We start from the raw sequence: 23845 nt of genomic DNA on the forward strand, positions 1-23845 counted from the left end.
AATGTCCTGCATGTTGACCTGTTGGGGCGCCAGAAGACTGGAAATGAGCAGTAAAGGAGATTTACTGCCCAATTCCAGTCTTCTAGTCTTCTACTTGTCGCCTATCTGGTAGGAGGTAAGGAAATATTGCTAAACTGGGGCCCTGCAGCAAAAACAACATGCTGTTAAATTTGTAATATAGCCAAATTATGACAGACCAACTGATACAGGGTGAACATGTTATGGAGCCTAATTATGAGATTCAGATCTGGTTACTGAAACACTGCACTCATAATATGGGATCTTATGAGAAGTTGTAATTGTGAGATGTAGAAGTCATACTGTAATGGACAACAGATCACTCTTCCAAATGTTTTTGGTTGAGTTAATTAATTTTCTTTCATAAATAACATTGCAAGTAAACACAAAATATTGACATTGTATATATATATATATATATATATATATATATATATATATATATATATATATATATATATATATATATATATATATATATATATATATATATATTAGTCTGGATGGACACACCTTTCCATGAATAAGAAAGTGTGTCCAAACTTTTGAACTTGAACTATACATTCATTACTTCTGGAAAAACAATGAAGCAGGTGTAGCAGCCCTTTGACAGAAAATGTTCAAACACAGTATGGGGATACATGTGCCAGATTTTTTCTTTTTTATTAAGGGATATGCAGGATATTCAGGGATATACCAGATTTTTCTTATCTTCCTTAATTTGAGAGAAAATAACAAAACAGCAGATCAACGGAGTGGTGGAAAAAAACGTCTGATTTAAGCTAATTGGCAAAAGAAACCACTTAATTAAAATTGTACTTACATTCAGTAGATGGTGTGAAAGGGGACTCGTGGGATGTGTCTCCTGGAGGTCTGGTTTAAGCAAACATCAGTTTACGGAGTACAAATGAATTAGGAAAGTAAGGAGGGGGCATTAAAGTGAAACGGAGCATGCCATCACTCTCCCAGCATCCTAGCAGTACAAGCAAGCGTTTGCTACTTGAGTGCTAGAAATTACGAGCCCACAACGAGGCTTAGAAGGCAGCAGATATCAAACTTGGGCGGAGTGGGTGGACACTGACATGTTCAACTATCAGATGGCAGTTTTGCAAGTGACACAGTAAAGCAGGGCTTCACCATCAAGGAGCAAGCATGCTTTTACAAAAACTGAAGGTGTATTTTTCGTCGGCGTGCACATTTTGCTTTGCGTTAGTGCTGAACTTCATGCTCAGGATCATGCATTTCATCTCACCAAGCTTCACCAAGAACCTAATCCTCAGAATTGGCGAAAAGACCACCATGACCCAGAATCCAAATTTCCAGTATGAGGATTGGGGTCTGACTTTTACGTCTTTAAACTTTATTAAAACCGTCTCTCAGCACATGTGGCTGTCTCTGGGGCAAGAGGCTTTTGTGGGAGGAGAGGCTCCGGACTCAGCCGTGGTCACCATGGAGGGAGAGAAAACAAGCATCCACAAATTCTTTAAAGGTGCGTTACGGAGATTAAAGCTTTCAGGGAGGCTATGCAACATTTGCAACTCTCTTTCCTCTCTCTCGTTCCTAAAGTTTTAGCTGTTTTCTGCAGATAACAGACCGCTGGTGCTGAGTTTTGGAAGCTGCACATGACCACCGTTTATGTACAAACTTGATGAGTTGAAGGAACTCGTCAAGGACTTCAGCGATGTGGCTGACTTTCTAGTTATCTACATCGCAGAAGCGCATTCAACAGGTGAGTGAAAGTTGCTCAATTTGAAATTTACATAAAATGCTGCCTATACAACTTCATATATGTGTATGTATATATATCAGCACATATAGACAACGTCCATGCCGATATCCATATATCTGTCCGATATATCGGTCGGGCTCATGTAGGGGGGAGTTTGGTAATTTGAGACGCTTTTTGGTAATTACCAAGAAAACCACCTAACATTCTGGAGACTGCTTAAATTGTTATTTTTAGAGCTTGTTATAGACCTCTGCTGTATTTCTATAAAGAACATATGTTGTTATTTAAAATAATTTGGACCTTAAACACACCACACCAACTCACTACATCTCACTCCGATGACATGTTTAAGTATAATGGGACACCAAATAATTGAAGAACAGTATTTCATATTTGTTTGTTTTTTAAGTGGTTAAATCCATTTATCAGTTCACTCACACTCCACTCTACTCTCTATCATACACACACGCACACACACACACACACACACACACACACACACACACACAAGTCAACATAGTGGCTGTACTCACAACAACATTTGGCAATATTTACAATTCTTACAACTATAGCTGGCTGTACTTATTCACAGTCAATCAATGAGATGGCTGTGGCTGATTGCTTAAACGTTCATTTTATAATTTGACGAGGCCGACCTCATCGATCAGTGAGGTGTGAGTCAGTGAGGCGGCTCCTGTGCTTGGATTTGATCAGCCATTTCACAAAGAGAAGTACACCCAAAGTATACCCTCGTTTTCAGGGCACAGGATGACAGAAGAGGAAATGTGTCACTGTTTTCAAGACTCCAGAAGTCACTGCTTTCAGTATGTCATTCTGAATATCCAGCATCTCCATGTCAACTCTGGCTGGCAAACTGAACACCTCATCGAATCCTTCAGCTACCTGATGGGCGAGCAGGAATTTGATTTTAATTTAAATAAGTGTATTCACAATCAATTTATTAATCCCTCCAGAGATGATATTGAGCTGGATTCTGGACAATGCCTTGGCGTGTGTCATTCTGCCTCATCTGTTGACATCGTGCTAGAAGAGACATGTTGATCCTACTTGTATATGATGCAGCTCTACCTGCACAAGTAGATGAAGCGAACCTGTCAACTTAGTCTCTGAAATAGCTGTTTCATGAATAGTCAACAGTATTCGGTTAATACTCAGAAGACAGAGGTCGAACAATCATAATCAAGCATCGTATTCACACTAGTGATGCCACGCCAACTAAACAGCAACCTACAGGGTAACACGAGAACAGAGAACTGAAATACTGACTCAGGTTGAAAACCGTTTGAAAGCAGAGGTCATTGAAGAAAGCTACAATTCCTGTGCTGCGCCAGTGATTTTGATGCTCAAGAAAAATGGCACATGGTGTTTTTTCCTGGACTATAGGAAACTCAGTATGGTGACAATCAATGATTCATACCTTCATCCCAGAGTCAGTGATGCACTGTTCTTTTCTGTTCTGCCTGGTTCCCCACAGTGGACCTTCAGCATGGATTTTGGCAAGTTAAGCTGGAATAGAAAGATCATGAAAAAACAGCATTGACAACAGACAGTGGACTTTATCACCTTAAAGTTATACCAGTAGGACTCACCAACACTCAAACCACATGCCAACACTTAGTGGTGACCTTCATTGGTAAACCTGCCTTGTTTATTTAGATGATGTCCTCATTTACAGCCGCTCCTTCAATGAAAATCCCTAGCACCTGAAATAAATTCTCTCCAAATATCAGGAAAGTGGCCTCAAGTTAAATCCATCAAAATACTGTCTTGCCAGAGGTTAAATTGTGGGCAATGTTGTATCCAAGAACAGCATTCAGCCAGAGCCATGAAATGTGAAAGGTGTTCATGATGGCCTTCTCCTTGCTCTGCAACAAAAGTAAGAGCATTGCCTGGACTGTGTTCATATTACCACTTCACCAGTTCATCAGGAACTTTGCACATTATGTTTTGGTACATGCACTCACTGAAAAGGAAGACACTCTTCCAATGGACTTCTCAATGTCGGGATGCATTCACTTACCTGTAACATGCCCTCTCAAGGAATCCAGTGGTTGCACTCCCTGACTTCACATTGCCATTCTCCCTCTACACGGATGCTTCATGTTCTGATCTCGGTGCTGTGGTAGCTAAGAGACAGGGACAACAGAATAAAGCAATTGCATATGCAAGCCATGTTCTAGCAAAAGTAGAAATTAAATGGTCAACCTATCATAGAGAACTCTGGATTTATTGTCTGGGTGGTACATCATTTTCGCAACTACAACTACAGGCAACCCTTTGTTTTTGTCACTGCTGACAAACCTCTCATGTCTCAGGAAAATACCCATTGACAATGACAGAGCTGGTTTTAAAAATGGATATGTGCCTTTAAAGTACTTCAGTCTACCCTCATATATGCAGTATACTTTATATCTATTAATGGCCTTCATTTCTCTGGATCTCTTAACATCCTGATGAAAATCCCCTGCAACAGAGAACTGTTGAATGCAGTAGATAAATCTTTTTCATTGATTATCTCATTTGATACAGTTATGGGTTAAAAACTGATTTACTGTCATGGTGGTGTCCTTTAGCTTTCAAATTGTACTTAATAGTCTAATTTTGAGTCTTTTAGTCTTTAACACATGCAATGTTGCTCTGTGGTAAGATATCAGGCAGTAAGACTACCAAAGTCAGGGCTGCGTTCACCTTGATAGAACTCTTGACACTGTCATGCACTTACACAACAACCATAAAATGTGGTTTATTTGAACTTAGATGTTATTCTGCTGCATTTAGCGTCAATAAAATCACATACTGTGTCTCTATTTCAGATGGTTGGGCCTTTACCAACAACTTTGACATCAACCAGCATCGAAGCCTGGAGGAAAGGCTGTCTGCAGCACAGATCGTGGTTCAAAAGGAACCACTGTGTCCAGTGGTTGTGGATGAAATGAACAATATCACCGCCATAAAGTATGGAGCTCTGCCTGAGAGGCTTTATGTGCTGCAGGCTGGGAAAGTTGTCTACAAGGTGAGATCTGTGCAAACCTGATACACAAACAAATGTCTTTACTTTGCTTTTATGTGACCCAAAATTAAGTTTCTATAATGACAGAAAGGGACATTTTCTTTCACTCCAAACCCACTGTTCCTATCATGAAATCGCGTGACTAGAAGTACCACCAGCATTACTGTTGTAAACACAATTGCGTGAGAAAGAATCCAGAAAGGAACACTAGATTTCTTGGAATACAGCCAGGTTCATGTTCGCTATGCCAGAAATGCAGTAGTACACATTATGTCATGGTAAAAACATGTGTCTGATGTCTTCTACTGATATGTTCTTTTTGATTCTTAGAAATGTGTATCTAAATCAAAATGCTATTTGTCATATGTCTAACATTCTTCACTCTGTGTTCCCAAGGGAGGGATGGGGCCTTGGGGTTACAGTCCACTGGAGGTGCGTTCGTTCCTGGAGAAGATGAAATAAGAAGATTGTTAAATCAAGTCAAGCTGTGTATTTGCCATCTGACAAGTGTCATCTGACAAGGGGTCTCTGTGTTCAGTGGGGGATAGGGGCTGCCTATTTTGTAATCAATATGTATTACTGATATATCACAATACTACATACTTTTGTAATCAGAAAAATAATCAATAGAATGATGCATTTACATGTAGTTCTATAGCTGCTCTTCAGTATCATCAAAAACTGCATGAATAGAAATATTGTAACCCTCAAAACATGCATTCACAGTGCTTTCAGGATCCCCTGTAATTTGGGAAGAAAAAGGAAGAAAAAAAAGCTTTCTCAACTGTCAACCTCTGAGATTGACCTCACCTCTCAGTGTTTCTTAGTGACGACTGCAGAGTAAACCATTGGACTCTGTAGACAGATAAATTGAAACACAGACAGACGGTCCAGTCCAGAGGTTGTGTTTGAGGTATCACAAAATGTACAAGGGATGTTAAGTGTTTCCATGTGTTATTTATGATAAACTTTGAAAGACAAGTTCAGTAATCACTACGTGTAATCTCAGTATCATTGTACCACTATATACTGCATGAATAACTAAGGTTTTACATGATCTATGAATGCTTCTAAATGATTTCACAGAAGGCTGCTTTTTACATGACAATTACAGTGCAAACCTCTGGTAACTGTAATTTGATGACATAATACTTAGCAGTAGACCTTACTTGGAATTACAAAGGTGCATTCATGACTTGACATATTTAAAGTGTATTAACCATCCTGTGAAACAATATTAATTTTCCTTGAGTATTCTTGTTAAAAAATAAATGTTTTTCATTGATGAATGTTGAGCCTAAATGTTTGCATTATAGTAAATCAAATAACCTGGGAAGACCATTAAGTCCTAAGTTTACACGTTATATGATCTGAAGTATTTTGAAGTGTATTTATTGATTTGTGTTTGTATTATCATGACACTGCCACCACATGATCAGTGTATTTCCATACTCCTTCCACTGCATGCTGATAGAAAATTTGCTCTCACAGTAAATTATCAAAATGAGAAGTGCAGGAACTGTTTGGCACACATCTGTACAGGTATTGTTGCTCCTCTGAGTTTTGTACCCCCCCACATGTAGCAGTGCTTTGCCACATGATAATCTGTCAGTTGTTTGCTGTCTTGTCTGGAAATGATAATGGTAAGCGTCCAATGGATCAAATACAGACATGTGAGTTGAGGAGTGTGGATTGATTCCCTGAAATGAGTTAATGCCTAACTGTCTTATCTTCATATATCGATTGATTTAGGTTGGCAGTGTTTACATATAAAATGTATATCTGAGGAAAAGTCCCTTTGCACTCCAAAACTCAGTTCTTTCTCAGTGTCAGATAACCATTTATCAAATGTGAGGTTGTTTATTTTTTAAGTATGTGTGTTTTGATTAAAGTGTTTGCATGTGATGAATGAGTTCAGCATGGCTTAACTGTTTTCATAATGGGATTTAGATGCAACAATCAGTTTTTAATTTCCCTCTGAAACAATTAGATACCCAAATGAGTATTTTTACAATTGGCTTTGCTCATTTCTCTCTCCCCTTATTCTTTTCCACACCAGCACTTCTCATACAGTATATTCAAATACATTTTGATGTTGTCCAGTAATAGTTTTCATGATCCAAGCAATGAAATAGTTGCATCTTTGTTAATATGTAAGTCATGGTAATAGTTTTTAGAGGGACTCTGTGATAGAAATGAAATAGACGTTGAAACTACAGGGCCATACATTATGATTACAAGTCTATCATCTGTCTATATCCCTATATATAAAGCAAGAAATCTGTCAGTCTGTCTGTATAATTTTCCTTTGCATATCTCAAGAATTGTTCATCCAGTGTACTTTATACATGATGGATGTATTGCTGTCACAGCCTCGGATGTTCATGTTAAAAGTGGGGAACGTATTTAGTGAGGTTAACATATGCAGAATTAATCCATGTGATCAAAAAGCACTAACTTCAGACTGCTCTGAATGCTTGGTTTACAATGTTTGTTTCTACTTTCAGCCTGAGCAGATGTCGGCTCATGACGGATTTCTTCATATGATCATCTGCTCCACCCATAGTGTGCAAGTTCACTGCAATACATTCATTGTGGTGTTCCCATTTATTCTGGGGGGCAGTCATGCCAAGCCATGACTCTAGTCCAATTGCCACGCTGTGAGTGCATGGCAAAGTCAAATAAGTATTTTACCTGTTGGAGGTGTGCTTATCATCACAGCTCATCATCACTGTGTCCATTTCTGCTTGTAGTATTCCTCCCTGCATTACTTCCAACTGATCTGCTCAACAAATCCCTCCAAATATGTTGCAGTTTCAACTGGTTTTTAGGACCACTAACAGCGTAAAGTCGGCCAGACAGAGCAGAGTACGCTTGACTAAAACTGCCTGTTACGAGACAGGGGCTGAACTGAGAGGCTGCATAAAGAGTTAGTATAAGATAAATACGGTTGGGGTTTTTTTTTTTAAACTGTGAATCATGCAAACCGAGTCCAGTGGAGTCCAAAAATAAAAATATAGAGCTGGAAATGAGCATAATAGGTCCGCTTTAAATTTGACTATTGAACTGTGCACGGTGACTCAAACTTGGCATGTATGTTCAAGACATGCTGTAGGATGTCTGACACAAAATAGAGTTCACCTAACAAAAAAAGTAATGTGTATGTGTGTGTCTTTCGCATAGGCTATATCTCAAAAAACGTTCATCTGTTTCACACTGGGGTGTTTGCTGGGGACCAAAGGACGTGCACTGTCGAATTTGGTGCAATTTGGAAACGTGATACTTTAATATTGATGAACACGAAAGAACAAGCGAACAGCGCCGCTTAATGCTGTTGTCTGAATGCAGCAGGGGCTGTTTGATATAAACACCGTCACATAATAGCGGGGTGGGGTTTATTTGCTCTAGTAATTGTCTGTCTGGATTAAAACCATTTAATGCGTTCATTAATCGTTTTAATTGATACGTTTGTCATTTCCTACATGCATATGCTGTTCTCGAGAAACAAACAACAGGCCTGTTTTGAACGGGTACTGCACTAGTTAGGATAGGGTAGTGCACTGTTAAAACTGCCTTCAAGACAGTTTTAGGTTGCCACAGTTTAGATGCAGCGCCTATTTCGAGATTTACCGTCATCAAGGGATGTAAATCCAGCAAACGGTTATAGTAAAGCTAAATCGCCCCTGATTTATCTACTGGTAACTGTGAAAACAACTATAATATTTTGTCCCTCCTCTCACCTGATATCCCAGCTCCCAGCAGTGTCAACCCGCACATTTCCACTGCCACAAAGTCTCCAGGATTTCCTCTTACTGGTCTTATGGACAGCAGCACCAGTATGTGAAGGGATCAGTGATCTTGTGAGACCAGTGCACACTGCCTGCTACAGGCTGGTGTGTGTAGAGTCTCTGGGGCAGAAGCAGCCATACAGAGACTACTACTGTTCTACTGTGTACAAAATATAAATTGAAGATTATCCCTCATGGTCTTTTACATTTAAAAAAACCATTCAGTAAATAATTTTTTCATGCATTAACCAAATTATTTCAATTAACAGTAGTCATGTATACAGCATCAGGAATATGGCATAGTTCAACATTCAGGCAAAATAAAGCAACCCACACAGATATTTAAGTTATTGTAAAATTATATTAACAAGCAATCTTTCCTCAATTTGAAATAAAAAAATATCCGCAAATAAAGGCAACATAGGACAGATGTGTATAATGCGTAATGTTCACAGGAAGAAAAAAATGAAACGAAAAATTCTCATCACATTTACAAGACTGCTGCTAAGTTTATAATGATGCCTACTACAATCAGTTTAGAAAGCTTTGACTAACTCTGAATAACTGGGGCAATATACGTAGTCAAAGATTGTATCAAAATATAAAAAAATGCATGGGTGGGCAAGAGGGGAGGGGCAGGGGCCATGGGGATGACCGGTGATACAGAAGGGAAGTATGAACAACCAATATGTAAGAGAGATTAAAATGGGGCAGCTCATTCATAGCCATTTCATCATAATCAACCAAACTTGAAAGAACACAGAAGGTGAAGAGCACAGAGTGTTAAGCACAGGCAGGTAAAGAGATATACACCACATCTTAAAGCAGGTGTCCACATAGAGAAGAGCAGCACTAGGTAGTATGTTGTACACAGATTCTCAGCATTCATGCACTCACTTCTTCTTATGCCGAAGTCTGGTTTCCCTTGACAGAACGCAACAGCAGCCCAGCTGTTTAAACCAAACAGTGAGGAGTGCAGAGTAGCGTCGCTGTCAGCAGTAAGAGACTGAAATTGATCGAATAGGATCAATTTGACATTGTAAGAACCATCTGAGCACTTACATACTGTGAAAGGTCATCACGATAAAAGCTTTCACATCTTGTCCTCTTAAAAACCTCCTTAAATAGAAGGGTGGGCATTGGGAAGAATATTACATTTCATAAAAGGTGGCCAGAGTAAAAGGCAAATTCTGAGTCCTATGTCAACTGACTTATGTGACACAGTATGCATGGCGATAAGTAAAATGACAAGACAAAGACTTTCCAAGCTCACAATGCATATGCACACTCTCCAGTGTTTTAAGTGACGGAAGCGGGAGACATTTCCTGCACATCTTGCACCACAAAGCAATAATTAAAAAGTAGAAGAGGTAAACTTCAACAATTTTTTTTTCTCTTCGCTCTAGGGCTGAGGAATTTGGATGGGCGAGGTGTGGGGTAAGAGGGGGGAGAAGGGGCTCTGCAAAGAACATAAAAACGTGTCATGTATGCATTTTCAGTAGCTGGTTTTGTCACACTTGGGGTTTGTGATAAATGGAGAAATTGTCCTTCATTTTGAGCAAGGAGCAGTAGTTGCCAGCCGTATTGATTTTCTCCGATCAGCATTCTGACGTTAGTGTGGAACCAAAATGGCGCCTGTCCCTGATTCGGTGCTGATGTGTTTGGCCGTGTCCTATAGTGAGTTCAAATCCTCGGAATGATGGCAATAATGTCGGGCAGGTTGGAGGTGGGTCACACACTCATCGTCATGGTTGGAGAGTACTAAAGGGGCACAGAGAAGAGAGGGATAAAACACACCTTGTCCTTACTAAATAATCCTCGGTCAAACACCCAGCTTGCTCTCCGCAGTGCTACTGTAGTCACTGATGCCAATACGTTGTGACTGTGGCTTCATTGTGAGCTCTACCTCTGGGTTCATCACAGTATGGTCACAATCCAGGGACATTGGCTAAGGAGAAGAACTGGAAAGAGGTAAGACTTACGTTCTCGCTCTGAAAGGAGTGGAGGAAGTTTCCACTCAGCTCCCCGTCATCCCTTGGGGTCCCAGGAGGATTGCTAATGCCACTTAAATTGTTTGGGGAATTCTGGAAAGAAAGAGCACACAATCAGTTTTCGTAAATGTATAACACTTAATTTTACATAGTATTTCACATAAGACCCTTGCTGTTTACAGCATTTACCTTGTTCATTCCATCCATATCACCAGAGCCTAAGAATGAAACAATGCAAAAAACACAAGGTTTATGTTCCATAGTTATTATGGTGGGCAAAACACCCCCTAGAATCATTTTTTCAAGTGTGAGAGTGCAACAAAAACCTTGCTGTTTCTGTTGTGTTTGTAAAATGTACCGTAGCGGATGGCGTTACCTAGTGACCCATTCATGTGGTGTGGTTCCATCCCAGCCATGGCTCCCAGGGGTCCGTCAGAGCCGGGGCCCATAGGGAACTGAAGAGGAAACAAGAAAGCATGGACTCACCACATCTCCACAGCACAGTTAGCATACAGCTGGAAGTCATCATTAACATTCACTACTGAGTGATCAAATATACCCTGGAAAGCTGTTTCTATACAACAGTGCATTTACTCATTTCTGCCATTGAGAACTTTTCAATTGGAAGAAAAACCGGTTCTTGGTAATTTCAGCTCCGAGAGAGTGACTGAAACAGTAGCCTACAGTATCAAATAATACACAAACGGAACAAGCATAACAAGTGTATTTGATTGTTTCTATAAAAATCTACTTTGTACACTCATGGGTGGATCATGCTACCCAGGGATAATGAAGGCGATTCAGTATACAAGGACGTGAGATGTGTTTCATCAAAGCTATAACAAATAATTGAAAATTTAAATAAGTCAAGTTCTTTCAAAGATGTCCAGCATTTTTCTGTTATAAGTGTTTCTCCTCCAGCAGCAGCACACAGGAGCTGGACTTTATGTGTGTCTGAGTGCTGATGGATGTCATCTCATAGCTTATGCCTTATTGTTAGAAAGATACAAACCTACAGATACACTGTGGGTTATTTGGTGATATGGGATACTTGTAAGTCAAATTAATTTCATTCCTGATCAGATGCATGGATATCTTCACCATCCTACTATCTCTAGGCTCTGATTAGACAGAAAAGTGATAGAGTGTAGAGAGAGTTCGAGATCACCAGTAACATTTACCGAGATAAATATTTTATATTTTCTCTCACTGTGGCTGTTGAGGGTTTCTGCGCTCAATAATCATATCAACACACTGCTAAAATGGAAACCATAGCCAGACGCACTATACCTCAATCACTTCATTGTTTTCCAGTGTCCCCCCCTTTTCCTAAGTGACCCACTTGAAATATTCAGGTCCGACACTGACCCTTACCCGGGATTTCCACCGGGTCCATCAGCGTTGCGGAACGGCTGCGCCACGGTTTAGCTCCGTCCTCTGCCCAGCGTCAGCGTCATGGCCCAATTTTGTTAACTTGCTCAAATTTAGTTGATTTGGTAATTTTCTTTGATTTTTGTGCTTATACCATGTATCAGTAGGCTACGTAGCTAGATGGTGTCTTAATCTGTCTGTTTTATTCGTGTGTGTTGCTTAAATACGATTGGGAGGCTGCACGGGTTGTTTTATTTTGAAAGACGGAAGTTTTATTATGCCGATTCTGTGTCCGACTTCCTGTCTGGTGCGATCTGCTCAGTTGAGCTTGTCGTGAGTTAGAAACGGCTCCGTCAAAAATAGAAATGCTGCGGATTGATAGCGCTGCGGCGCGGAGAGCCGCTGCTGGGACGTTGCTGAGACGCTCCTGGTGGAAATACTCTCATTGATTATAATGGCACCTATCTGCTCCGGTGACCGCGGCGCAGCCGTAAAGTGCCGCTGACGGACCCAGTGGAAATTGGGCTTTAGGTGTGTTGTTAAAACGGGTTTATACAGTAATTAGTCATGAAGTGAGCTGCAAAAGACATTTTCTAAAAAGTGTTCAATCATTCTGCTGTATTCTGAATAATAGTACTTCTCCTTACCGTACTTCTCACAACATACAACACTAAAAGTACCTGAATGAAGAAAAAAGTGACTTACATTATTTCGATTGCTGGGTCCAGTGTTAATCATGGTGTACAAATTGTCACCCGAATTGTTTGAGTCTGGAAAAAGTGCAAACATACATATAATTGGTACTCTATAGTGCATTAAATGGATTGTGATTAACAGCTTCAGTTAGGGGAAGTACTAACCTGCAGGGCTGGGCATGATGGGAGTTCCTGGGGGTCCTCCTCCTCCAGAAGCTCCCTGTATAGAATATTACCAATGTACATGTCAAGGACCATTGAAAATGTTATTTAAGATGAAATTCTGTGGTGAGAGCTCAAATAGTATGGATGAGTTAAGATGTCAGGATGCGTTCTCACCCCATATGCACCAGGAGAGGGTGATGAGTAAGGCATCTGAAACCAAAAACACAAACATTACAGACCAGAAATGGGAATGCAAACCATCTTCTATACCTCAAAATGTCATCATTCATCATTTGATCATCCTAATAGCATTATAGCTATCTGAGGAAACCGTGACACATAATACTACAATTACATCCCAGACTAGAACCGTAGAACACATTAGACCTCCGCAGCTCTGAGAGGAGATCTGACTGCAATCTGAACCAGCATTTCTCTGGTATAAGTGTGTGTGTGTGTGTGTGTGTGTGTGTGTGTGTGTGTGTGTGTGTGTGTGTGTGTGTGTGTGTGTGTGTGTGTGTGTGTGTGTGTGTGTGTGTGTGTGTATTAGTACTCACAGAGTTGGCATTGTTAGGATTGGGCCATGGCCGACCAGTCCCTGGGCCCCTAGATGGTAAGACAGATATAAACCTGAGTAAGATATTGTATTAAAATTGAACAACTTGTGTTGAATACATGTACAAATAAACTGAAGGCTCACATGTTCACTCCTGGCATACCAGGACCCATGGTGTTGTGTGGGGGCCTCATCCCACCACCGAAGCTCTGAAAAGGCACCAATTAAGAAAAAATATATATCTTAGTGATTAATCAGCATTTCTAAGTTGAATTAAACGATTTAAACCACAGTAACAGGAGAAACATGAAAACCACTGATATGGCCATTTCTGAAATAACATTTCTTTGGATTTATTTGGTATAAAATTTACAATAAAGTTAATATCAGTGACTATTGGATCATCAAAGCAGTGGTAATATATTATATGTTAGTAGCCTACCTGAGGGCCAGGCCCCATAGGGCCCATGCCTCGAGGGCCACTCATTCTCTGCATTGGCCCCAAGTTAGGATGGCCTAGAGGGATAAAGGCAGTTTATATGAAGAGAGTAGCGAGGAAATAATTCCTATTATGCAGATGTACTACAGTGAAAACAGTACTGATTCACACCTTGTGGTCTCGTAGGGTCCATATTAGGCAACATGGGATGAGGGCCCGGTCCCCCGCCTGGTGGCTACAGGAGAAAAAACACAAAGACTCAATGATGCTGCTAAATATTCACTCACCAGCCACATTATTAGGAACACCTGTGCAATTTAATACCATCCTTTCCAAGAGTTCTGCCATGAATTCTACTCTAACAAAGTTTTTGCTGGCAGTCAGAAAGGTGATAATTCAACTGTATTCTTATTACTGAAGTCGTAGTGGGTGCTGGTGGTGTAGTGCATTATATCGTAACGTGTTCCTAATATTTTGCCACCTTCGTGTTTGATAATGGAGTGGACAAAATATTACAAACATATATACACCAGTGGTTGTATATGTTATGTATTATGCATCCATGGTGTGTGTGTGTGTGTGAGGTGTACCTGGTTCGCCATCCTGATGGGGGGACCTCTTGGGCCTCCGGCAAAGCGAGGCGACATAAAGGACTACAACAGAAACAACATTGCCCCATGAGATTTCAATAAAAAAGTTGCACTCTCAAAATGTTGTACTATACTACTATCTCATCTGCATGTTGTGCGAATACTGAAAGCAGCATAAAGCATTAAGCTGAGACGAATGCCAAAGCATGAAGCATCAGCACTGAGAACCAGCGTTGCCAAATGACCGCAGATAGCAAAACAGAGAAAAAGAGAGAGAGAGAGAGAGAGGGAGTGTTACCTGACTGTGAGGTCCCATCATACTGTTAGGGGGAGGAGGCTGAGGGTGAGGAGAGCCCTGGGGACCAGGAGGACCCTACGGCATCGCACAAAATGAAGAGGCAAGGAGGAAGATACAGGAGGGAGAGAGGGGATGATGAGATGAAGAGAGAAAAGGGGGAGTGAGAAACAGAAGTGAAAAAGGAGGGGCAGAGAGAGAAGCAGCGTTACTGCAGGGCAGAGGACAGTTGGAGTGCAAGAAACAAAGTGTGGCGCAAAAAAAAAAAAAGTACAAATGTACAACATAAGATGTTTATTTTCATGTACCAAACACAGTAAAAGAGAGAGACTGCGCAGAGAAGAGCAAGGAAATGACTGAGCCTTGAATGAGAAAAAAGAGACAGAGATATGGAGAGGATCTGGGCTCTTTTGCCTGTCAGTCAAGACATTAAGAAGCCTGCTGCATGCAGCATGTTATCAGTGCTAATTTCCCGGAATTAACAGCATCAATTAAGCTCTATGCAATTAGCTTTATAACAACACTAAACACCGGCACTGTGTAGCTAATGTTTCTGATCTAACAGAGAGTGAAGGGTCTAAGTGAGCCTCCTCCAATGGATTCTGGTATGGAAAGTATGAGTGTGTGTGCGCTCATGTATCAATGTCAAAAATGTCTTTCCTGATAATAACTTACTATTAATTATTAATCAATTAAAGTGAGTAGTTTTGTCCAGAGGAGGTACAGAAGCATTGCAATTTAATGTCACCTCTTAGAGCTAGCTCCATACAGTTGCCAGTTGAGTTTATCCTCATGATATTGATTTACAGTAGGTGCTGCACCTTTCGATTTCTCCATTAGGAAAAATGGCCAGGCCACGCCTGCCTGTTTACAGCACTGGAGGGACCCAGGCAGACAGATCATCTATGATGTGTACTACAAGTTCACTGAGCAGAGTGAAGCAAAATAAAAGACAAAAGCAGTACAGACACTAAAGTAGACACTTTTGTTCAACTTGACAGCATTTTACAAAACTGCAGCAGTGCAGCAGCTGAGGACATGACCAGCCCATCAATTCATTTGTCCAACCACAGGGAATTTAATTAATGGCAAGTTTGATAACTGTTAATTGTTGAAGCAAATTAGAAAATGAAAATACTTTTCATGGGGGGTTAGATTAAAGATTAGATTCCTAACAGTAACACGTATTATTAATGAGGTGATGAACTGACCTGGAAAAAGCCTGGTGGCATGGGTCCTCCTGGCATGCCGTCACCAGGGGGCATCCCTCCCATTACAGGACTGGGGGCTGCTGCTGCACTCTGAGAGAAAAGACGAGACAAAAAAGACATTAAAACCACTCAACATGCTGACTGGTAATATTTCACCTTTTTTAGATCACACACTGCATCACAGAACGCACGTAACATTTGTGACCAAAGCTGGCCACAAGAGAAGCACATCTGAGGAAATTAAAACCGTTTTGGACAAACACAGTAATGCTGGTTAAACCTGTCCTGGCAGTTGATCTAAACGGGTTCATGAGCACCATCTCACTTGGCTTCATGAACCTCGTTCAAACCAGGATTGATCATTACTTGGTGAACAAGCTTTTGTTTTTTATTAGGAATTCAAATTTAATTCAATGTAATTACTGTTTAAAAGTCATTTAACCCCTGAGTCAGGGATTTGGTCAGTAGAACCACATCATTTGTGTGTACTGATGGGGTTGTTATTGAGGGTTTTGAGCTCTGCTGATCCAGGATCTAGTGGATCAGATAAGCATCAAGAGGATTCACTGAGTCAGTGGCTCCAAAGTGCTGTTGCACAGCAGGGGCTCGCTGGGCCGATTTCCTGCTCAAACCACAGCCCTAATTCACTAATGTGCCATTTGCTTCAGTCACACGCTCCTAATTGACTCAGTTTTTCTTCCCTGTAGCTGAAGCAATATGAGATGAGCTAATGTCTTCAGAGCTGTGGGGTTTAGCTCGAAAAGAACAGCACCAGAACAAGAGACTCCCTTCAGCCCCAGCTTGTAAATGCGAAGCTCACTCACATAATAGTGAAGATGTACACTAACATGGGTGGATTACTACAAGGATGTACTTATAAGCACCTACACACATACACAAACACTCCTCATCTCTGTCCGGAGCCCTAAAGCTCTACAGACATCACTGGTCGATGGCCAACACACTCCCTGGTATCGACTGCACCTTCCCTAATAATATCTGCTCAGGCTGCCACTGTGAAATACCTCAGCAAGGAGAGAAGTGAGGCCAGAGGGAGAAGTCACGTCTTGTCTCGGATTGTGGAGAAAATTCAGCAAGATGTAAGAGGCGGATCTCAAGAGACAGAAATCCTGAAAAAATGCCAAGCATCTGGGTTTTCCTGTACCTAATTTAGAAAAAAATTTAGCTCACATACCCAAATACCATAAAACCTGATCCTACTAAATGCAGCATGTGCATGTTTGGTGACCTGGCCGGTCTATGATGCTTTTTTTTTTTTACCAAAGGCATAAGAAACACTGTGCTCACTCACTCACTCATGACACTACTTTTCTCTTTGATTGTATCTCTTCTTGTGAGGGGAGTCAACACCATTCAACACCAGTCAATACCAGAATTTTATGTTGATGAATCTGCTGAGCCTTGTTCAAGTTTCACTTTGTAACTTATACTGATAAGACATGTGACACTTTATTTTCAGATTCAGATGTACACATTTTAAACCATTGAATCACACACTTTAATATGATGCACCACAAACACAATGTATACATGCACACTACAATACAGCATTGTGATGCTATGATGGACAGAGGGAGCATTACTATCTCAAGGCCTAAATAAATAAATAAATAAATAAATAAATAATCATTGCAAATCAAACTCATCACTGCACATTCTCAAAATGCACAAATACTTCTGCACACATCACTCACGTATAACTTTCAGCTTTTCACTAATGGATCAACTATGCCTTCTCTACCTGATCCAATCTGCACGGACAGATTTATTGATTACTTTTCTAATCTTTTCCCAACATGTGGGAGCATTCATGTCGACGTTCACACGGCTCAAATCTAAAATCTCGACACACACACACACACACACGCACACACACAATAACGTTCTCATGACATCATTGTGAGCGTGAGTGAGTCTTTGAATACTAATGTTTTTTTAACCTATAACAGTGCTTAATTTAAGAGCATCTTTACCAAATATGGAAATATTGTGTTTCCTACCTTCTCTTCATCCATTTGTGATTAAATTACACTTTTGGCATTGAAGCTAATGTCAAGGTCTGCACCGTATTGGGAGTGTATACTGAGCAGTTGAAGAGCAACAGTGCATGAAGAAAATAACCAAATCATTTGCATTTATAAAACACAACCTGTTTTGCGAGAACCTAACTGCCCAGACAAGTCATTCATGTGCAAGTTAAACAAGAATGGAAGTAAGATGTCACCCTGCAGACTGCCACACGCCATTACAGACAAGGAAGAACCAACACAGCAATTCTCCTGTTTAACCTGCACAGCCTGCACCGCTTTACTAGAACTCACCATCCAGGCTCCAAGTTAAGTCAACATCATCAACCGCAATCATTTTGCTCTGCACACAGTTGAACAAACCATGATGCTTATGCCACAGCTTTACAATTTCATCGAAGTCTCTCACACTGTTTAAATTAAATGGTAAACAGGTTACAGTTATTCATAGCGCTGACCTCTTTTGCAAATTCATGGTTACTTCCTGGCAAAAGAATCACCCCCGCTGTAGTATTCTCATTTCTTTTAACGAAGCAGACAATTTATCTAAAAATCTAGCCTCTTTGTGTATTTTTCTAAGCTCCCATAAGGTGCCGGTTTCTAACTTCATCCTCCTCAAACAGCATAAAGGGCTGTCACAAAGCCAAGTTTAATACTGTACACTTTGTTTTTACATTTATATGGTCTCACTTGTCATCACAGGATATTAGAAAATGTCACAGGAACAGGATTTTTTTTAAGGTTTACATCTTTACGCAACTTAGTAACAAAAGGAAGTTTTATGCTCATCAAAAGTGGATGTGCCTGGCTCGATATTTACGGTCACAGCAACAACTACATGGTCTGCAGCAGTCTTCCTGTCACAGATCTCCAAGTTAACCACAAAAGCACATGCATCAGATAAGACATGACCCAGGCTTTATATTTGTAGAACTGTTAGCACAGAATTGGCTAAATTATTCAACTGTATTATATCATTATCACTACAAAACCGTATTGCAAATGTTAATTAGTGTCGGAAATATCTGAAGTCCACAGTAACTTCAGAAGAGCTTGTGGTATTATTCTCAATACGTGTGTTAATTTAAGTTCGTCTTTTAAGAATATTCATATTTAAAACTTGTTTTAAATAGATGTATGTATATCTATATATCTATATATCTATATATATATACATATAAAGAACAGTCGTCACCTCTCCCACTCCAGAAATGCATGCTGCGTTTTATTTTCACTGAAAGACAACATTTGTAATGCAAGTGCAGGCAGATGTTACTCTGTTTGTTATAGATAAAGATGAATCTACAGTTTATGGCTCATGTCGTAAGGCTCAGATGGCCTAGGCTCACACAATCATGCTGTCTGGCCTCTTTGCAGTGAAAAAGCAACTAAAGTTTGTTTAGTTCCTCTACCCATAAGTCACCCATTCCTGGAATGAGGCTTTCAAAGACGCAATCAAGTAAAACAAAGCTGTATTTAAAAGTTATTGACCAAGAAGTCATAAAACAAGATCAACAATCTACCTAGCTGTGTAGAAACTGTTTGCCAGACTGAAAAGCAACGAGCATGGCGGGTTCCCAGGCATGTTATGTGAGATCCTTATCATGTCCCACTAAAGCACACAGCTGTGCTTGCTGGACTGTCCCAAACAGTCCGATGCTGCTTTCGATTTAAAAGAGCCACGTCTCTCCACAGACTCCCCGGTACAGGAAAGGGGCAGATGTCTCAGCCCTGCCCCAGGCTATGAGGCTCTAGTCTGGGGCCTTCCTTACGACTACCCAGGAGACCTCCTTTAAGACAGACTACCCCCCAACCCCCACCCCCAACACGAACTCATCTACCATGATTCAGTGTGTACATGTATATACTTAAAAGCACACAAGCATCCAAGGGGAGGAAGAGGCGGGGGCGATTTACAGCAAAGACCACCCAATGCCGGCTCCTCACCCAGCCTGCTCTTAACAGCCTCACTTCTTCCACTGGAACTAACGCTCAAAAAGAAACCAGCCCCGATGTTTAGCTTGTAAATGTTTAACCATTAATCAACATCATAAAACCCACTCTGGATCCCGACTGGATGCTCTTTCTCTCTCGCTACTTCTGCTGTAGCAGGTCCCTTCCACTTCTCTCTCTCCCCACCCCCCTCTTTTTATACCCTCAGCTCCTCCGCGGTGGATGCTGGGCATATGCCACAGTGCCACTCCCCTTTCCTTTTCCAATCTGCCCCTCAGCTCTGTGACAGCCATCAATCAGCTGCTGATGCCATGGCGACCATGCCCCTGGGGGAGCGTTCGTCAGGCCCAGCGTGAATACACCAGGGCTTTACGAGCGCTGCCGGCTAACAGAGCAGCACTCACCTCCCCCACACCTAGACAAAGGCTAGGGTCCAAGGACTAGTACTGTCCACACACACACTTTCCTGACCCCCCAACATCCACAAATGAACACAAGGAGAACCAACATCAGAGCGAAGGACAACCGCAAGAGGTCGGGGGGAGCCAACCGCACAGAAACTCTCAAAGCTCCTCACCACAGCAGCCCACTGGCCAGACTGACGTTTCGCTGTTCCCTCATTTGCTTAATGCTTTCCATGTTATGAAAATGCTCTTAGTCAAACCATGGGTTGCAATCTAACAGCTTATTTTGTGTCGTTTGTTCTTTAAAAACTGGTGAGGTCCATCATAGTCCAAGAGAAACAGCAAAACAATTTTAGCTCTGTTGTTCTCACAGCTTTTCTTAAAACAGATAATTTTAAAAGTGCAATATTCTGCAGTTTATGTCGGAAAACATGACATCTACTCTAAAAAACAAACAAAGGATTCAGAGATATATATCATATCCCATGAGTTTGAACGTACAATCAAACAATAAAAAAGGCAAATTCTACACAAACAAACAAACCACAACAATTAAAGATATTGTATTTAATTACCATCAAGTGACTGGCTCAATAAAGGTTTTTTACGAGTAAACCGTGCTCTTCCTTTGTCCGTACGAGTTGGAATAATAAGGAATGTGGTTATTGAAAGGGCAGAGCCACGCTGTAGCCTCACTCCTGGCTCCCAGGTCACCTGCCAGATCAGGAGGCCTGTTACCCTGACAACCCTATCTGCCAAGAGCAGGACCAACATCTCCATTTTAACCCATTCCCGCTTGATACATCACCGATCTACCTGAAAGTAACTTTGTTTTTCTTTGGCTCTGCTTGCACAGCATAACCTGAAAAGTATTTTTTATTTATTTAAAACAAGTACACGGTGCTCGACTAACAAATGTTTTCGGATAAGGCCGGAAGAACATAAGGATGGGAACAACAAAAGCCACTGACAAGCAGCTCACACTTTCTTTGATCCACAGCAGGATCTATTTGATGTTCTTTTTGAATGCTCACTCAAAGGGGGACACAATGCAGCACATGAAAACACCACCATCTCCAAAGCTGCGTAATTATCAAGATGCAAAACACCCATGACATGCAAATATGGAGGCACTAATATAAGATAAGCATGCACTTGTCCTGAGCGTCATCTCATTAATTCTGTTTTTTTGAGACTGTCTCGACAGTTTTTCATTTTTAAATCCATCAGGATTATGTCATTGCAGCTGTACCTGAGTTTCTACATATTGTTTCAACAACTACAGCAGGGTGCTTCAGTGTAGCACTCGACAGGCCTAACTGAGGATATGCTATATCAGCATCAGTTTCCAAGAAGCCTATAAAGCTCCTTGTTGGGTGCATCATTCGACCCACCAACTGGGCAAGATGACCGGTCGTAAATTCTGAAGAGGAAGAAAAAAAATGCTGTCCCAAGTTGCATTTTGTAGTTAAATACAGCAACAAAAGGTGCTGGGGGGAGGATACAAAATGACTTGCAAAACACATTGAAGAATGCATATAAGAGAAGCAGAAATTAGACATCGTAGTTTACATCAGTTGAGAGTGAATCACAATAGGTCTCAAAGCAAAAAGGGAATCACAATGACCAGACGTATGGCAGCTGTATTATTCTCGAGGGGAAATGTGGCAGATTTTGTCAGAACTTGAGTGTTTATGAACAGAGATTATGAGCACTTTACTCTGATAGCTCAAAAAAAAAGAAGGAAAAAAAAATCTGACTCACTGCACAGCCCCAAGGGCATTATTTACACTACTTCTTAGCCTTGATAGGAAAGTTGTGGTCTTCTTTATCAGAAGACATGGCGCTATGTGCAACAGTTCCCATGTAAGCATTACTCACGTAGTCATGGAAGGCTTTAGCTTCACTGGAGTGGTCACATGTCTCTCTCCTCTCTGGTGCAGCACAATACAAGTCCCAGAATACACTGTGGACAAGACAGGTCATGAAGCAAACAAAACCACACAAACAACCCCTGGACATGTTTACGGGGAGATGGGAACATTATCACTTACCACCACCAGGAATGCAGGAATCCAGGGGGTTCTCCGAGTGTTATGTTTTTCTCCCATCGTATCTAGAAAGAGAGGGGTTTCAATATTACACTTTAATATTGATGTTGCTAGAATAATACAGTGTGTAAGCAGGTGAAGGAGATTTACAGAAAATATTAGGCATTACAATAAATAAGGGGCATGACAATATGGTTGAGCTTTTGCCCAAAATTCCACATACCTCTGATAAAAAGGTCTGTGCAGACTTCTGTGCTCCTATATGTAACAAATACTCATAGACATACAGAGCCAACCTGTGTGAAACAAAACATAATATTAGGGTTGATTCAACAAACATTACCAACTACAAAAAAAAATAAATAAATAAATGTTAAATATCTTTTTCTGCTGGCACACTATATGTGACTGGAGTCGGGTACAGGCCCTATGAACAATGGCTGCCAAATAGCCTATGCATAAAAAAATAAATGGGGAGCCAAGCCTTGTAAAGATTGACTACAATGAGAAGGTGAGGAGGAGAAAGTGCTAAAGCAACAGTATAATTTAACGTCGTGATGTGACACATTAAAACACACAGCTCCAGCCTGCTGTGTATTAGCTAGGTATAGTAGTATCCTAGTGGCATTGATGGGGCTGAGGGGAAATAAAAACGGAGCCTATCAGAGCTCAACAGAGAAACAATGTACTGAGCAGCGAGCCCATGTTATTGTTTTCTCCTCTCCGAGATCCGCAACTGAAAATGACAAAAAACAGCCTCCGGATAAAACACAACCAAACTGCACACGGACTCGGTCTGAGATGTGAGTTAAAGAGCCAAAAAGGAGCAGCAGAAACGCAGCTCAGGGGAGGAATGGCGAGCAGACAAGGCGGTTCATTCAATTCAGGTCTCGGCAGGAGGAAATCGCCTCCTGCTAGCCTGTCCAGCGAACAACAAGAGAGCAACTTGCGAGGCACAGAAATACACAGTAATAAACGTTTCTAAGCTTACTTTTCTCGCGCTTGGCCGTCCGACGGCACCGGTGTGCCTTTGCCTTTGGGGAACATCGTTTTGTGTGGGAGGACGCCCGCCGTAGTTCTCTCTCTTTTTTAAAATCGTTATTTCATCTGTCAGATCATCGCGGCCGCGACCCTCTCGCACTCCAACCGCACTCCTCCTCAACCCGACAACCGAGCTTGGTCCGGGGGGAAGAGGCGGGGCTAGAGCATGACGGATGTTCAGACAGACCAATGAGCGCACGCCATTCGTTTTAAGGTCTGCCTCTTCTGTGCTTTCAGTTTGCTGCTCTGACGTTGAAAGCTGGATATCAATGAGAGTAATTTAATGAAGAAGCTGTAAACTTGTTGTATACTTGTTTCAATAAAGCTGCTGTCTAATATAATCAGACGAAGAAATTAACAGTTACCTTGTCATTGTTTCTTTGACTTGCCCCTGACTAGATAACAAAAAAAGAAGAAATTATACAAGATGTATAATCTCTTATAATCTATATAATCAATTGAAATCATT

At 41.0% G+C, this 23845-nt stretch overlaps 2 protein-coding genes across 6 annotated transcripts; one reads left to right on the forward strand and one right to left on the reverse strand.

Moving 5' to 3' along the window:
- The first annotated feature begins 1154 nt into the window (after positions 1 to 1154).
- dio1 (iodothyronine deiodinase 1) lies at positions 1155 to 6108 on the forward strand. Its single transcript, XM_062424083.1, has 4 exons — positions 1155 to 1507; positions 1604 to 1747; positions 4582 to 4781; positions 5175 to 6108. The coding sequence occupies exons 1-4, from the start codon at positions 1171 to 1173 to the stop codon at positions 5238 to 5240; spliced, it is 747 nt and encodes a 248-aa protein (XP_062280067.1). The 5' UTR covers positions 1155 to 1170; the 3' UTR covers positions 5241 to 6108.
- A 2761-nt stretch (positions 6109 to 8869) lies between these two features.
- On the reverse strand, positions 8870 to 23477 carry ssbp3b (single stranded DNA binding protein 3b). Of its 5 annotated transcripts, XM_062423922.1 has the most exons (18): positions 23327 to 23477; positions 22559 to 22631; positions 22339 to 22400; positions 22166 to 22250; positions 15880 to 15969; positions 14672 to 14746; positions 14374 to 14436; positions 13955 to 14018; positions 13787 to 13860; positions 13489 to 13553; positions 13346 to 13394; positions 12963 to 12998; positions 12789 to 12843; positions 12634 to 12698; positions 10934 to 11012; positions 10747 to 10775; positions 10549 to 10650; positions 8870 to 10327 (listed from the first exon to the last, which is right to left on the reverse strand). In XM_062423922.1, exons 1-18 carry the CDS (start codon positions 23380 to 23382, stop codon positions 10298 to 10300), a joined length of 1152 nt encoding a protein of 383 aa, XP_062279906.1. In that variant the 5' UTR covers positions 23383 to 23477; the 3' UTR covers positions 8870 to 10297. The 5 variants fall into 5 exon arrangements, with proteins under 5 accessions (XP_062279906.1, XP_062279908.1, XP_062279907.1 ...); XM_062423924.1 differs by lacking the exon at positions 14672 to 14746; XM_062423923.1 differs by lacking the exon at positions 14672 to 14746 and having other exon boundaries at positions 10916 to 11012.
- Positions 23478 to 23845: the final 368 nt, after the last annotated feature.

The sequence above is a fragment of the Scomber scombrus genome, chromosome 8 (genome assembly GCF_963691925.1).
Source record: "Scomber scombrus chromosome 8, fScoSco1.1, whole genome shotgun sequence".
In the NCBI taxonomy this organism is placed as follows: domain Eukaryota; kingdom Metazoa; phylum Chordata; class Actinopteri; order Scombriformes; family Scombridae; genus Scomber; species Scomber scombrus.

Coding starts and splice junctions, on each gene's coding strand:
- ssbp3b (XM_062423922.1), bottom strand. CDS start 23,382: ATGTTCCCCAAAGGCAAAGGCACACCGGTGCCGTCGGACGGCCAAGCG. Junction 13,395..13,488: donor GGTATGCCAGGAGTGAACAT/GTGAGCCTTCAG, acceptor CTTACCATCTAG/GGGCCCAGGGACTGGTCGGC. Junction 12,999..13,345: donor ATCCTAACAATGCCAACTCT/GTGAGTACTAAT, acceptor TTTTGGTTTCAG/ATGCCTTACTCATCACCCTC.